Genomic DNA, 17,047 nt, shown 5'->3' on the forward strand with positions numbered 1-17,047 from the left:
CTTTACACTTGTCTGTCTCCTTCACGCTCCCTCTCTCTGAACAGACTGGCTGCTGATCATGCACATGGCTACTTTTGACCTACAGTATGATGACACAGGAATAGCAAATATATATTTCCAAGCAAGACAATATCAAGTTAAACTTGTATGAATCGGCTGACTTAGACCTGGAACCCACCTAGTAAAAGCGATGCATCTCAACACCAAAAGAAGGTATTGTCTGTGAGGGACACCCTCCTTAGTGCTGCTTTTATAGGTTTCTCTGGAGACATAATTACATGTTATCCATACCACCAGAGGGTGAAGGAGGACCCGTATCAGTGATTTTGACCAGATAGACAGATCCTTTGCCGAGTTATAGCTCCCCATGTACTTGCCTAAGATTGTACTTTTCTGTACCACGTATCATATGACCGTGTACAAAACCCAAATTACCTTATTTTTGTGCACATACAAATCTGCCAATGGTATACAAGGTCTGCCAATGGTACAAATATAACTGCAATACAGAAGTCAGATATACTCTGAATCTACACAGAGAGCTGTACTGGTGTGTATTGTCTGAAAAATCGTTATTCTAGGACAATTTAATTTGAAAGCATTTATTTGAATCTATGTTTCTCTATTAAGTTATACATATCATCAGAGGGTGGAGTGTTAACTGCATCAGTGATTTTGACCAGATAGACAGATCACCGGCAGATCACCTCATGTACTCACCTATGGTTATAACTGGTTATAACTAGGTATGACCGTGTACAAAATCACCTTACATTACCTTAGATGTATGCTTAGTTGCGGTCAAAACAGCTCATAAAAGTATGTAAGTGGTATGAATACTTAGTAGAACTGTAGTACAGAAACCAGCTACCCTCTGAATGTACACATAATGCTGTATTGGTGTGTATTCTTCAAAAATACTTACTCTACTGAAAATGTTATGTAAATACCAGAATTCCTATAATATCCTCCAATGTTCTTTATGTGCAGCTTGTTAAGGTATTTTGGGTGCTATACCATTTGGTTTGAAGTAACTTAAAGGATTGAAGCATGCTGCCATAGCCCCTACCAGTCCCATTGTATCTCCAGCAGCGATGCTAAAGCAGATTTACCATCACCAACAAGTTTCTTTCCAGTCTTTTCTACCCGTTTCCAGTCTTTTCCATCCGTTTCCAGTATTTTCCATCCATTTCCAGTCTTTTCTGTCCCTTTCCAGTCTTTCTGTCCGTTTCCAGTCTTTCTGTCCGTTTCCAGTCTTTTCTGTCCGTTTCCAGTATTTTCCATCCATTTCCAGTCTTTTCTGTCACTTTCCAGTCTTTCTGTCCGTTTCCAGTCTTTTCTGTCCCTTTCCAGTCTTTTCCATCCATTTCCAGTCTTTTCCATCCATTTCCAGTCTTTTCTGTCCCTTTCCAGTCTTTCTGTCTGTTTCCAGTATTTTCTGTCCGTTTCCAGTCTTTTCTGTCCCTTTCCAGTCTTTTCTGTCAGTTTCAGTTTTAGCCAATCTGACACAATAACATTCAACCTTGTCTGTTTATTATTATTTATGTCCAGTTACAATCTCAGACCATTCCTTCTCTCCAATAAGGTTATAATGGGAGAGTTAGTCCTTCTCTCCATAAGGTTATAATGGGAGAGTTAGTCCTTCTCTCCAATAAGGTTATAATGGGAGAGTTAGTCCTTCTCTCCAATAAGGTTGTAATGTGAGAGTTTAAGAACCAATATCATATCCAAGACAGACACTCTAGGTTCTTCTCAAATGGCACACTATTCCCTATGTAGTGCACTACTTCTGTTCAGGGGCTGTAGGGGTTGTAGGGCTGTAGGGGCTGTAGGGCTGTAGGGGATGTAGGGGCTGTAGGGGGTGTAGGGCTGTAGGGGGTGTAGAGCTGTAGGGGGTGTAGGGGTGTAGGGGTTGTAGGGCTGTAGGGGCTGTAGGGCTGTAGGGGCTGTTGGGGTTGTAGGGCTGTAGGGGTTGTAGGGCTGTAGGGGTTGTAGGGCTGTAGGGGCTCTTGGGGTTGTAGGGCTGTAGGGGCTGTAGGGCTGTAGGGCTGTAGGGGCTGTAGTGGTTGTAGGGCTGTAGGGGCTGTTGGGGTTGTAGGGCTGTAGGCGCTGTTGGGGCTGTAGGGGTTGTAGGGGCTGTAGGGGTTGTAGGGCTGTAGGGGTTGTAGGGCTGTAGGGGGTGTAGGGCTGTAGGGGGTGTAGGGCTGTAGGGGATGTAGGGCTGTAGGGGCTGTAGGGCTGTAGGGAGTGTAGGGCTGTAGGGGCTGTAGGGGTTGTAGGGCTGTAGGGGCTGTAGGGGTTGTAGGGCTGTAGGGCTGTAGGGAGTGTAGGGCTGTAGGGGGAGTAGGGCTGTAGGGGGTGTAGGGCTGTAGGGGCTGTAGAGCTGTAGGGGCTGTAGGGGCTGTAGGGCTGTAGGGGGTGTAGGGCTGTAGGGCTGTAGGGGGTGTAGGGCTGTAGGGGCTGTAGGGCTGTAGGGCTGTAGGGGATGTTGGGGTTGTAGGGCTGTAGGGGTTGTAGGGCTGTAGGGGCTGTTGGGGTTGTAGGGCTGTAGGGGCTGTAGGGCTGTAGGGCTGTAGGGGATGTAGCGGTTGTAGGGCTGTAGGGGCTGTTGGGGTTGTAGAGCTGTAGGGGCTGTTGGGGCTGTAGGGGTTGTAGGGGCTGTAGGGGTTGTAGGGCTGTAGGGGTTGTAGGGCTGTAGGGGGTGTAGGGCTGTAGGGGGTGTAGGGCTGTAGGGGCTGTAGGGCTGTAGGGGCTGTAGGGCTGTAGGGAGTGTAGGGCTGTAGGGGCTGTAGGGGTTGTAGGGCTGTAGGGGCTGTAGGGGTTGTAGGGCTGTAGGGCTGTAGGGAGTGTAGGGCTGTAGGGGGAGTAGGGCTGTAGGGGGTGTAGGGGCTGTAGGGGCTGTAGGGGTTGTAGGGCTGTAGGGGCTGTAGGGGTTGTAGGGGCTGTAGGGGTTGTAGGGCTGTTGGGGCTGTTGGGGCTGTAGGACTGTAGGGGCTGTAGGGGTTGTAGGGGCTGTAGGGGTTGTAGGGCTGTTGGGGCTGTAGGGCTGTAGGGCTGTAGGGGTGTAGGACTGTAGGACTGTAGGGCTGTAGGGGCTGTAGGGGCTGTAGGGCTGTAGGGGTGTAGGACTGTAGGGGCTGTAGGGCTGTAGGACTGTAGGGCTGTTGGGGCTGTTGGGGCTGTAGGGCTGTTGGGGCTGTTGGGGCTGTAGGACTGTAGGGCTGTAGGGGTGTAGGACTGTAGGACTGTAGGGCTGTAGGGGCTGTAGGGCTGTAGGGGTGTAGGACTGTAGGGGTGTGTTAATACATATGTTTACTATTGAGGGAGTTGTAATGAAATGCTGCATGTGTGTTTATTGAGCCCGATAGAGTTGACATTATGACGTGCAGGAGCTGGGCTGTAATAGGGCTGGAGACCAGCTATAAAGTGAGTGTAATGAAAAGCCAGGTAATTGTTTTGAAAGGGTAACAAGCCCTGGTTTCAATTAGGTTGTACTCCATCCCATCCCCCACCACCGCAGACAAGGAAAATCATGCCACCTCGCTCTATTATTCACAACTTTAGTTTTTTTTTCAATCAATAGAATCTTGAGAGAGAGAGAGAGAGAGAGAGGGTGAGGGAGAGAGTGAGAGAAAGATAGAGAGGGAGAGAGAGAGAGGGTGAGGGAGAGAGAGAGAGGGAGAGAGAGGGACGGAGAGGGAGAGAGAGAAAGTGGGTGAGGGAGAGGGACAAGAATGGATGTAGAGGGTGTTAAATTCTATTTCTCACTATTTTTCTAACTTGAAGTTTTGTTTTTAGCCACACCCAAGTCTTGTAATGAGTGGGAGAAACTCAACGTATTACTTTAGTGGAACACATGTTTTGAAACACACACACTAGGGTTGGGAAACACACACACACTCACTAGGGTTGGGAAACACACACACACACTAGGGTGGGGAAACACACACACACACACTAGGGTTGGGAAACACACACACACACACTAGGGTGGGGAAACACACACACACACACTAGGGTTGGGAAACACACACACACACTAGGGTGGGGAAACACACACACACACACTAGGGTGGGGAAACACACACACACACACTAGGGTGGGGAAACACACACACACTAGGGTGGGGAAACACACACACACACACTAGGGTGGGGAAACACACACACACACACTAGGGTAGGGAAACACACACACACTAGGGTGGGGAAACACACACACACTCACTAGGGTTGGGAAACACACACACACACTAGGGTTGGGAAACACACACACACACACTAGGGTTGGGAAACACACACACACACTAGGGTGGGGAAACACACACACACTAGGGTGGGGAAACACACACACACTCACTAGGGTTGGGAAACACACACACACACTAGGGTGGGGAAACACACACACACACACTAGGGTTGGGAAACACACACACACTCACTAGGGTTGGGAAACACACACACACACTAGGGTTGGGAAACACACACACACACACTAGGGTGGGGAAACACACACACACACACTAGGGTGGGGAAACACACACACACTAGGGTGGGGAAACACACACACACACACTAGGGTGGGGAAACACACACACACACACTAGGGTAGGGAAACACACACACACTAGGGTGGGAAACACACACACACTCACTAGGGTTGGGAAACACACACACACACTAGGGTTGGGAAACACACACACACACACTAGGGTTGGGAAACACACACACACTCACTAGGGTTGGGAAACACACACACACACTAGGGTTGGGAAACACACACACACACACTAGGGTTGGGAAACACACACACACACACTAGGGTTGGGAAACACACACACACACTAGGGTTGGGAAACACACACACACACACTAGGGTTGGGAAACACACACACACTCACTAGGGTTGGGAAACACACACACACACTAGGGTTGGGAAACACACACACACACACTAGGGTTGGGAAACACACACACACACTAGGGTGGGGAAACACACACACACACACTAGGGTTGGGAAACACACACACACACACTAGGGTTGGGAAACACACACACACACACTAGGGTTGGGAAACAAACACACACTCACTAGGGTTGGGAAACACACACACACACTAGGGTTGGGAAACACACACACACACACTAGGGTGGGGAAATAGTCTAGGATTCCATCTGGAATGCATAACAGATAGAATCCATCTCAACATCTCCTCTGGCTCAGGATCAGGAGAGGAGGAGGTACTGTTCTGGGATGGGGAGTGTTCTGCTACATCTGTCCTACTCTGTTCAAAGATTTCACCATTCTTTACTCTCTCTCCCTCTCTCTCTCTTTCTCTCTCTCCGTCTCCCTCTCTCTCTCTCTCTCTCTCTCTCTCTGTCTGCTTTATACAGTTAACTCATCTTAGGCTGTTTTCTCTCCCTGTGTGTGTTTCATGTTCTGGGGCCTGACCTGTGCTCTTTATTTCCAACAGGATGTGAGTGAATTAGTGACATTCTGTAGTAGTTCACAATATAAGATGGTCTTGAGTGCAGCCCAGAGCCCAGCTGTAAGGGAAAAGGACATAGAGAGGAATGGGATCTATTAATACTAGTTCCATCCCTCATCCCTGTCTTCCTGACAACTTACAACCTTCTGCACAATGAACTAGGTCATATCTGTTGTATTATACACTACAGGACAATCATGGGCTCATCTATGGTGCAGGCCAGCTGCAGGAGGGTGGGTTGAGGAAGGGATATGAAGAGAGATGTGATCTATTAGCTATTATTTTTATTATTTTTGACATTTAGCAGACGCTCACTTACAGGAGCAATTAGGGTTAAGTGCCTTGCTCAAGGGCACTTCGACAGATTTTTCACCTAGTTGGCTCGGGGATTAGAACCAGCGACCTTTCGGTTACTGGCACAACGCTCTTAACCACTAAGCTACTTGCCGCCCGTTACATTAAACATAACAGAGTCACGGAGTAATACCATCCCAGTCTTCCTGACCTGGGATGTTCAGAAGAACCCACTTCACAACTCAACATCTGCTTCGCTAACGTGTGTGTGTGTGTGTGTGTGTGTGTGTGTGTGTGTGTGTGTGTGTGTGTGTGTGTGTGTGTGTGTGTGTGTGTGTGTGTGTGTGTGTGTGTGTGTGTGTGTGTGTGCTACAATAATACAACCCTGTCCTTAGTTATCTGCCCCAAGATCAGCATCAGTTGTGGACTTTGTGTGTCACCCTGGTGTTGATGCTGTCCATCCAGAGGAAGATGGAATCCATATACCCTCTTGACTGTTGGGCTTTCCTGCCAGAGTGTTTGTGTTAGGAGATGACTGGCCGATCCGTGGCTGGGTCAGGGAGATAGATAAACACGTTGATTAAAAGAGATCCATTCAACTGTTAGCGGAATGTTCAAGAATACTAGTTTTTATCGCCTGGAACTACGCAACTACGTCAACGTGTTCCTGCCAATGCGATGGGAGGTGACTCTATGGACTGACCGTAGTTGGACTGGGATCTCCAGGATCTCATTGGATGTGTGTGTAATGTTTTCCTACTTGGTCAAGGGGATCCACATGTGATAGCCTGGTGACTGTAGAGAGACTGCTCAGACAGACTGCTGTGGTCAACCAGCCAGGGGAATATTGCTGTAGTTAATCAGGGGCTCATGCCCTGTGCTGTTGCGATGTGTGTCTGCGTGCATTCATCCATCTGCATGGTCTGGACAGCTGCCCAGAGTAGCCACTCTCACAACCACTAATGCTCTGTAATGACTGTCATCTCACACAGTGGCAGCAGGCTGGAGAAAGCTTGGCAAGGGGGAATGGACACACGCACACACACACACACAGACACACACACAGACACACACAGACACACACACAGACACACACAGACACACACACACACACACACACACACACACACACAGACACACACACACACACACACACACACACACACACACACAGACACACACACACACACACACACACACAGACACACACAGACACACACACACACACACACACAGACACACACACACACACACACACACAGACACACACACACACACACACACACACACACACACAGACACACACACACACACAGACACACACACAGACACACACACACACACAAACACACACACACACACACACACAGACACACACGTGTATGATCAAAACAAACTACTGCAGCAGGACACAGATCAGCTACAGCAGTCAGGGCTAGTGGAGTCAACTTTGTGTCCTGATAACGAAGCCAACCATTGTGTAATTTTATTTTTTCTCTCTGTTTTGACCTCTCTTCTAACCCTCTGTGGTTCTGTGTAGGCGGTAGGCTATAGTGTTAAAACGTTGTTACCACTATAATGAATGTCATGGCTAACAGATAGCTAACAGGGTGTTATCATTATAATGTGTGCCATGGCTAACATATAGCTAACAGGTTGTTATCATTATAATGAATGCCATGGCTAACAGATAGCTATAAGGTTGTTACCACTATAATGAATGCCATGGCTAACAGATAGCTAACAGGTTGTTATCACTATAATGAATGCCATGGCTAACAGATAGCTAACAGGTTGTTATCACTATAATGAATGCCATGGCTAACAGATAGCTAACAGGTTGTTATCACTATAATGAATGCCATGGCTAACAGATAGCTCACAGCCTGTTATACCCCAGGTAGCTTGGACCTGGGCTGTGTCTCAAATCTGACAGAGGCTTTGGTCAAAAGTCGTGCACTATGTAGGGAATAGGGTGCCATTTGGTATGCATCCTTGGCTCTCTCTCAGCACCACAACGTGTTGGCAACACCTAACATGACTGACTCTTAGGGAGGAAAGAAAGAAAGCATCCGCTGGCACCACACCTCATGCTCTTGGCACAGGAGTTAGAGTACACTGGCTGTGTGTGAAGGAAACACACCTAGCTAACTCTGTTAGGGCCCTGGAGCGGGGAGCAAGGAGGGAGGAGTCACCTAGCTAACCCTGTTAGGGCCCTGGAGCGGGGAGCAAGGAGGGAGGAGTCACCTAGCTAACCCTGTTAGGGCCCTGGAGTGGGGAGCAAGGAGGAAGGAGTCACCTAGCTAACCCTGTTAGGGCCCTGGAGCGGGGAGCAAGGAGGGAGGAGTCACCTAGCTAACCCTGTTAGGGCCCTGGAGCGGGGAGCAAGGAGGGAGGAGTCACCTAGCTAACCCTGTTAGGGCCCTGGAGTGGGGAGCAAGGAGGAAGGAGTCACCTAGCTAACCCTGTTAGGGCCCTGGAGTGGGGAGCAAGGAGGAAGGAGTCACCTAGCTAACTCTGTTAGGGCCCTGGAGCGGGGAGCAAGGAGGGAGGAGTCACCTAGCTAACCCTGTTAGGGCCCTGGAGTGGGGAGCAAGGAGGAAGGAGTCACCTAGCTAACCCTGTTAGGGCCCTGGAGCGGGGAGCAAGGAGGGAGGAGTCACCTAGCTAACCCTGTTAGGGCCCTGGAGCGGGGAGCAAGGAGGGAGGAGTCACCTAGCTAACCCTGTTAGGGCCCTGGAGCGGGGAGCAAGGAGGGAGGAGTCACCTAGCTAACCCTGTTAGGGCCCTGGAGCGGGGAGCAAGGAGGGAGGAGTCACCTAGCTAACCCTGTTAGGGCCCTGGAGCGGGGAGCAAGGAGGGAGGAGTCACCTAGCTAACCCTGTTAGGGCCCTGGAGGGGGGAGCAAGGAGGGAGGAGTCACCTAGCTAACCCTGTTAGGGCCCTGGAGCGGGGAGCAAGGAGGGAGGAGTCAGGGATGACTTTTAAGGGGACAACAACACTCAAAATATCTTCATTAGGACAAGCTTGATGCTTCACAGGTTGGAGAAATGAGCTAAAGGTTTACAAGACTTGATGTTCAGCTGTCAATGTCATCATCACACACACACAGTAGATCTGGGGCTCATCAGCGTATGTTAGGTCTGTGATTTATCTGGTTGTTGTTGCTGCCCAGGGAGGGGCAGGCTAGGCAGCCGGTTAGGCTCTGTTCTGACTAGGGTTAAGGTTGGGGTTGAGTCAGGTTCTCCTCTCCTCCCCCTCTCTCTTCTTTCCTCTCCTCTCCTCTCCTCTCCTCTCCTCTCCTCTCCTCTCCTCTCCTCTCCTCTCCTCTCCTCTCCTCTCCTCTCCTCTCCTCTCCTCTCCTCTCCTCTCCTCTCCTCTCCTCTCCTCTCCTCCCCCAGGTCAGTGGGTTGTTATCTGATAGTCACTAAGTGGTGAACCATAAACACACCAGACGACAGACAGACAGACAGCACAGCACAGTGAGGCCATGGTAGCCATCGAGGAGCAGAGCAGACTGCTGCATGAGGAAGTAACCATAACTACACACATCCTGGAAATAATGCAGATAAGGTTCCATCTAAGATAGTTGAGTAAAGACAATGTCCAGAGAGAATGTTCCACCCATAGACATACATCATTACTCCCACCCTTCAGCTTTCGCAATACTGTACTTCCCTCATCAGATTCTTACACTTCTCCAGCAGCTTTGGGAGGACTCAAAGACGTCCGGTAACATGATTTAATACTTATCTTCTGGACACACCTGAGGGGCGGAGTATCTTCTCTTGGTGACACTATCCCTCAACAAGACTTCAGTGGTTGAGTGTTTCCTCTTGTTTCGGTCAGGGTGTTGGGAGTGTGTGTATGCTTGTGTGTGTGTGTGGCTGTGTGCATGTGTGTGTGTGTACTGTAGGGAGGAGGGGGGCATTCAAGTGTTTTCTTCATCCTAACTTGTGAAATTCCCAGCTGCCGCTTGTAATGCTCTCCAGTCAGCAGCCAGGCCATGGGCCAGGCGAGGCTCGTGTCCAGAATCAATCATCATAACCTAACGCCTTATTCCGTGAGCTGCTGTCCCAGTCCTGGCTTAGTCCTAGCCAACTCCCACCCAGCCCAATCCCTGCATGCGAGAACTGTCCTGTCCTGGCCAACTCCCACCTTGTCCAGTCCTGGCCAACTCCCACCTTGTCCAGTCCTGACCAACTCCCACCCTGTCCAATCCTGACCTACTCCCACCCTGTCCAGTCCTGACCAACTCCCACCCTGTCCAATCCTGACCAACTCCCACCCTGTCCAGTCCTGACCAACTCCCACCTTGTCCAGTCCTGACCAACTCCCACCCTGTCCAATCCTGACCAACTCCCACCCTGTCCAGTCCTGACCAACTCCCACCCTGTCCAATCCTGACCAACTCCCACCCTGTCCAGTCCTGACCAACTCCCACCTTGTCCAGTCCTGACCAACTCCCACCTTGTCCAGTCCTGGCCAACTCCCACCCTGTCCAGTCCTGACCAACTCCCACCCTGTCCAATCCTGACCAACTCCCACCCTGTCCAATCCTGACCAACTCCCACCCTGTCCAGTCCTGGCCAACTCCCACCTTGTCCAGTCCTGACCAACTCCCTCCCTGTCCAGTCCTGACCAACTCCCACCCTGTCCAGACCTGGCCAACTCCCACCCTGTCCAGTCCTGGCCATCTCCCACCCTGTCCAGTCCTGACCAACTCCCACCCTGTCCAGACCTGGCTCTACTGGTCCTGCATGTGAGAACAGTCCTGGCTCAGTCCTGGCTCAGTCCTGGCTCTATCCCACACCTGCATGTGAGAACAGTCCCGGCCCAGTCCTAGCTCAGTCCTATCCCTGCATGTGAGAACAGTCCCGGCCCAGTCCTGGCTCAGTCCCATCCCTGCATGTGAGGACAGTCCCAGTTCAGTCCTGGCTGGGTACCATCCCTGCATGTGAGAACAGTCCCAGTCCTGGCTCAGTCCCATCCCTGCATGTGAGAACAGTCCCGGCCCAGTCCTGGCTGGGTACCATCCCTGCATGTGAGAACAGTCCCGGCACAGTCCTGGCTCAGTCCCATCCCTGCATGTGAGGACAGTCCCGGCCCAGTCCTGGCCCAGTCCCATGTCTGCATGTGAGAACAGTCCCAGTCCTGGCTGGGTCCCATCCCTGCATGTGAGAACAGTCCTGGCCCAGTCCTGGCTCAGTCCCATCCCTGCATGTGAGAACAGTCCCGGCCCAGTCCTGGCTCAGTCCCATCCCTGCATGTGAGAACAGTCCCAGTCCTGGCTCAGTCCCATTCCTGCATGTGAGAACAGTCCCAGTCCTGGCTCAGTCCCATCCCTGCATGTGAGAACATTCCTGGCCCAGTCCTGGCTCAGTCCCATCCCTGCATGTGAGAACAGTCCCGGCCCAGTCCCGGCTCAGTCCCATTCCTGCATGTGAGAACAGTCCCAGTCCTGGCTCAGTCCCATCTCTGCATGTGAGAACAGTCCCAGTCCTGGCTCAGTCCCATCTCTGCATGTGAGAACAGTCCCAGTCCTGGCTCAGTCCCATCCCTGCACGTAAGAACAGTCCCAGTCCCAGAACCTAGTCATTGTCCTAATGAAGCAGGCTGGGCCCTGTCCGTCACGAGACTGACTCATTATAACTATATAGTAATACGCCTTCTTTTCCCACAGTACATGATGCTGATATCCCACCATAAATGTTGATTTGTTCCAGTTCCATCCCTGATACGAATGTAGTCCCACTCCTATAGTCACTCCAGCTGACCAGTTGAGAGCTGGAGATCTGAACCAGGCTGGGGTCTGCCTGTCATGGGTTCTGACTTGAGTCTGACTCACTAGATCTGTTTATTAATGCACCTTCCCTTCCCTTCCCATGATGATCATGTCCCAGCACTGGATTTCACTGCATAAGGTTTTGATTAGATCCAGAGAGAAAAAGTAGAACAGTAGAATCTCTGCTGACTCCACTCTCTCGGTATTGAGATGAAAAATCGAAAGATTTATTCAATTTCAGATATGGACATTCCATTTTTTTTTGTCTTTGCAACTGGTGTATCATCCTTGTACAGTCTAATTGTTAATTGGTCAAGTGGGTTGGTAAATTAAACTGACAATCTAGAGGGGATATTTAATTATTGTGGCTTTGCTAGAATTAGAGGAGATGCACTGGCTAACTTCCATATCTCACTGTGTGTGTGTGTGTGTGTGTGTGTGTGTGTGTGTGTGTGTGTGTGTGTGTGTGTGTGTGTGCAGGGGCGTCATGCACCCCAGAAATCTGAGGGGGCACAGGGTATTTGAGGGGGGTGGCCGCCCCCCATCCGGAAGTTAGTGAAGTTTCAATTTTTCAAACACCTGAAACAGCTTTTTCCTGCAATCTAGAGCCATAATAAATAAATAAACGAAATATGCTTCTCTGCATCTCTGCTACAATCTAGGTAAAATATTGAAAGGAATGTAAGTCTTGTTCAGTACATTTAGTTATTGCTTGCTTTTCTAGTCTACCAACCTTGTCAGCAGGCATACCAGCTAAGATAGTTAGACGAGCTAGCTACTCTAACTTGATTGATAGCCTGAAATGGCTTCTTGGTAGCTAGCTGGATCGTCCACTACTGACATGTAGCACCCACCTGAGGGGTGATTCGGCGACTGTAAAAGCACCAGTAAGACCACTACACCACAGCAGTAGTCTAGAAAAGCCCCAGACGAAGCGAGCCTCACCTCACACCGCAGTCCACTTCCTCTAGGAACTGGGGCATTCAAATCATATTAGCAAGCTAGCTAGCTATTAAAGCCAAATACAAACTGGCTTGCCATAATTAGTCCTGCAATTCTGTGGGTCACCACCAGATATTTCAGTTAATCTACCAACAAGTTATCAAAAACTAAAAAAGTTGATTAAAAAAAATTAATACAAAAACACTTGTACAATATGTAGAATGTTTACAGAGCTCTCTGCCTAGGGTACCTCATGGTGCCATGACAACCACGGAACTCAGTTATGAGTTAAGATAACTTAGTTTTGAGGTTGTGAGATTGGGAACCTATCTGGGCTAGCTAAAGCCAAAGTGGCTAGTAGTATTACAGAGAAACAAACAAACAAAAATAATTACAATTCTAACAATTTTTTTAAACAAGACAAATCTGAGGGGGCATGACACTTCTGTGCGTGTGCGTGTACAGTGCATTAGGAAAGTATTCAGACCCGTTCACTTTTTTTAAAATTTTGTTACGTTACAGCCTTATTCTAAAAATAGGTTTTTAGAAGTTTTTGCATATTTATTACAAATAAAAACGGAAATATTACATTTACATAAGTATTCAGACCCTTTACTCAGTACTTTGTTGAAGCACCTTTGGCAGCGATTACAGCCTCGAGTATTCTTGGGTATGACGCTACAAGCTTGGCACACCTGTATTTGGAGAGTTTCTCCCATTCTTCTCTGAAGATCCTCTCAAGCTCTGTCAGGTTGGATGGGGAGCATAGCTGCACAGCTATTTTCAGGTCTCTCCAGAGATGTTCGATCGGGTTAAAGTCCGGGCTCTGGCTGGGCTACTCAAGGGCATTCAGAGACTTGTCTCGAAGCCACTCCTGCGTTGTCTTTGCTGTGTGCTTAGGGTTGTTGTCCTGTTGGAAGGTGAACCTTCGCCCCAGTCTGAGGTCCTGAGCACTCTGTAGCAGGTTTTCATCAAGGATCTCTCTGTACTTTGCTCCGTTCAGCTTTCCCTCGATCCTGACTAGTCTTCCAGTCCCTGCCGCTGAAAAACATCCCCACAGCATGATGTTGCCACCACCATGCTTCACCGTAGGGATGGTGCAAGGTTTCCTCCAGACGTGACGCTTGGCATTCAGGCCAAAGAGTTCAATCTTGGTTTCATCAGACCAGAATCTTGTTTTTCATGGTCTGAAAGTCCTTTAGGTGCCTTTTGGCAAACTCCAAGTGGGCTGTCATGTGCCTTTTACTGAGGAGTGGCTTCCATCTGGCCACTCTACCATAAAGGCCTGATTGGTGGAGTGCTGCAGAGATGGTTGTACTTCTGGAAGGTTCTCCCATCTCCCCAGAGGAACTCTGGAGCTCTCTCAGAGTGACCATCGGGTTTTTGGTCACCTCCCTGACCAAGGCCTTTCTCCCCCGATTGCTCAATTTGGCCGGGCGTCCAGCTCTAGGAAGAGTCTTGGTGGTTCCAAACTTCTTCCATTTAAGAATGATTGAGGCCACTGTGTTCTTGGGGACCTTCAATGCTGCTGAAACTTTTTGGTACCCTTCCCTAGATCTGTGCCTCGACACAATCCTGTCTCGGAGCTCTACGGACAATTCCTTCGACATCATGGCTTGGTTTTTGCTCTGACATGCACTGTCAACTGTGGGACCTTATATAGACAGCTGTGTGCCTTTCCAAATCATGTTCAATCAATTGAATTTACCACAGGTGGACTCCAATAAATTTGTAGAAACATTTCAAGGATGATCAATGGAAACAGGATGCACCTGAGCTCAATTTCGAGTCTCATATCAAAGGCTCTGAATACTTACGTAAATAAGGTATTTCTGTTTTTTATTTTTCATAAATTTCATAATTTGATCCATTTTAGAATAAGGCTGTAACGTAAACAAAATGTGGAAAAAGTGAAAGGGTCTGTATACATTCCGATTGCACTGTGTGTGTGTGTGTGTGTGTGTGTGTGTGTGTGTGTGTGTGTGTGTGTGTGTGTGTGTGGTACAAAGAGGTAGATGGCTGTGGAGAGTCAGTGCATCTGCCATAAAATGTCATGCCCTAGGCTGTAGCACCACTCTATAGTCTTCCACACATGCTAAACAGATAAGAAACAACAAACATGGTCTCAGTCCCAAATGGCACCCTATTCCCTGTGGGCCCTGGTCAAACGTACTGCACTATATAGGGAAGTGGGTGCCATTTGGGACTCAGATATGAAGAATAGGAACTGACTGAATCTATGAATGAATGCCGGTGTATGTATGTGTGTGTGTGTGTGTGTGCGTGTGTGCGAAGTTGGCGTGTGTGACTGAAAGTTAATACAATTTCGACTGCATCCTCAACCACAACTTTCCAGACAACAAAGTAATTACTGTCTAGTCTGCCATACTCTGTATTCTTCCTAATACTTCACTTTTGTAAAGACTATTATCTGACGGGTTGGTAACTAGGAAACGACTGAGACTATCATCTGACGGGTTGGGAACTAGGAAACGACAGAGACTATAATCTGACTGGTTGGGAACTAGGAAACGACAGAGACTATCATCTGACGGGTTGGGAACTAGGAAACGACTGAGACTATCATCTGACGGGTTGGGAACTAGGAAACGACAGAGACTATTATCTGACGGGTCGTGGGAACTAGGAAACGACCGAGACTATCATATGACGGGTTGGGAACTAGGAAACGACGAGACTATCATCTGACGGGTTGGGAACTAGGAAATGACTGAGACTATTATCTGATGGGTTGTGGGAACTAGGAAACGACAGAGACTATCATCTGACGGATTGGGAACTAGGAAACGACTGAGACTATCATCTGACGGGTTGGGAACTAGGAAACGACTGAGACTATCATCTGACAGATTGGGAACTAGGAAACGACAGAGACTATCATATGACAGGTTGGGAACTAGGAAACGACCGAGACTATCATCTGACGGGTTGGAAACTAGGAAATGACTGAGACTATTATCTGATGGGTTGTGGGAACTAGGAAACGATTGAGACTATCATCTTACTGGATGGGAACTAGGAAATGACTGAGACTATTATCTGTTGGGTTGTGGGAACCAGGAAACGACAGAGATTATTATCTGATGGGTTGGGAACTAGGAAACGACAGAGACTATTATCTGACGGGTTGGGAACTAGGAAACGACTGAGACTATTATCTGAGGGGAACAAGGAAACAACAGAGACTATTATCTGACGGGTTTGGAACTAGGAAACGACAGTGACTATTATCTGACGGGTTGGGAATTAGGAAACGACTGAGACTATTATCTAATAGGTTGTGGGAACTAGGAAACGACAGAGACTATTATCTGATGGGTTGGTAACTAGGAAACGACTGAGACTACCATCTGACGGGTTGGTATCTAGGAAAAGACAGAGACTATTATCTGATGGATTGGGAACTAGGAAACGACAGAGACTATTCTCTGACGCGTTGTGGGAACTAGGAAACGATAGAGACTATTATCTGACGGGTTGGGAACTAGGAAACGACAGAGACTATTATCTGACGGGTTGGGAACTAGGAAACGACAGAGACTATTATCTTACGGGTTGTGGGAACTAGGAAACGACCGAGACTATCATTTGACGGGTTGGGAACTAGGAAATGACTGAGACTATTATCTGATGGGTTGTGGGAACTAGGAAACGACAGAGACTATTATCTGACGGGTTGGGAACTAGGAAACGACTGAGACTATAATCTGACGGTTGGTAACTAGGAAACGACTGAGGCTATTTTCTGATGGGTCTGTAACTAGGAAACGACTGAGGCTATTATCTGATGGGTTGGGAACTTGGAAACGACAGAGATTATTATCTGACGGGTTGGGAACTAGGAAACGACAGAGACTATTATCTGACGGGTTGGGAACTAGGAAACGACTGAGACTATTATCTGATGGGTTGGGAACTAGGAAACAACTGAGACTATTATCTGAAGGGTTGGGAACTAGAAAACGACAGAGACTATTATCTGATGGGTTGGGAACTAGGAAACGACAGTGACTATTATCTGACGGGTTGGGAACTAGGACATGACTGTAACTATTATCTAATGGGTTGTGGGAACTAGGAAACGACAGAGACTATTATCTAATGGGTTGGTAACTAGGAAATGACTGAGACTATTATCTGACGGGTTGGTGTCTAGGAAAAGACAGAGACTATTATCTGATGGATTGGGAACTAGGAAACGACAGAGACTATTATCTGACGCGTTGTGGGAACTAGGAAACGATAGAGACTATTATCTGACGGGTTGGGAACTAGGAAACGACAGAGACTATTATCTGACGGGTTGGGAACTAGGAAACGACAGAGACTATCATCTGACGGGTTGGGAACTAGGAAACGACTGAGACTATTATCTGACGGGTTGGGAACTAGGAAACGACAGAGACTATCATCTGACGGGTTGGGAACTAGGAAATGACTGAGACTATTATCTGTTGGGTTGTGGGAACCAGGAAACGACAGAGATTATTATCTGATGGGTTGGGAACTAGGAAA

At 48.6% G+C, this 17,047-nt stretch overlaps 1 protein-coding gene across 1 annotated transcript in view; it reads left to right on the forward strand.

Moving 5' to 3' along the window:
• Positions 1-6,394: 6,394 nt before the first annotated feature.
• LOC311103257 (uncharacterized protein) overlaps positions 6,395-17,047 on the forward strand; it is a gene marked incomplete at its 5' end in the record, with an annotated part of 40,228 nt that continues 29,575 nt past the window's right edge. Inside the window, 2 exons of the mRNA XM_084144792.1 lie at positions 6,395-6,469; positions 7,325-7,327. Coding sequence (XP_084000918.1) covers positions 6,395-6,469; positions 7,325-7,327 — 78 coding nt within the window. The remainder of the gene's footprint in view (positions 6,470-7,324; positions 7,328-17,047) is intronic.

The sequence above is a fragment of the Coregonus lavaretus genome (assembly GCF_964263955.1).
Source record: "Coregonus lavaretus genome assembly, chromosome: 28".
NCBI classification, from domain to species: domain Eukaryota; kingdom Metazoa; phylum Chordata; class Actinopteri; order Salmoniformes; family Salmonidae; genus Coregonus; species Coregonus lavaretus.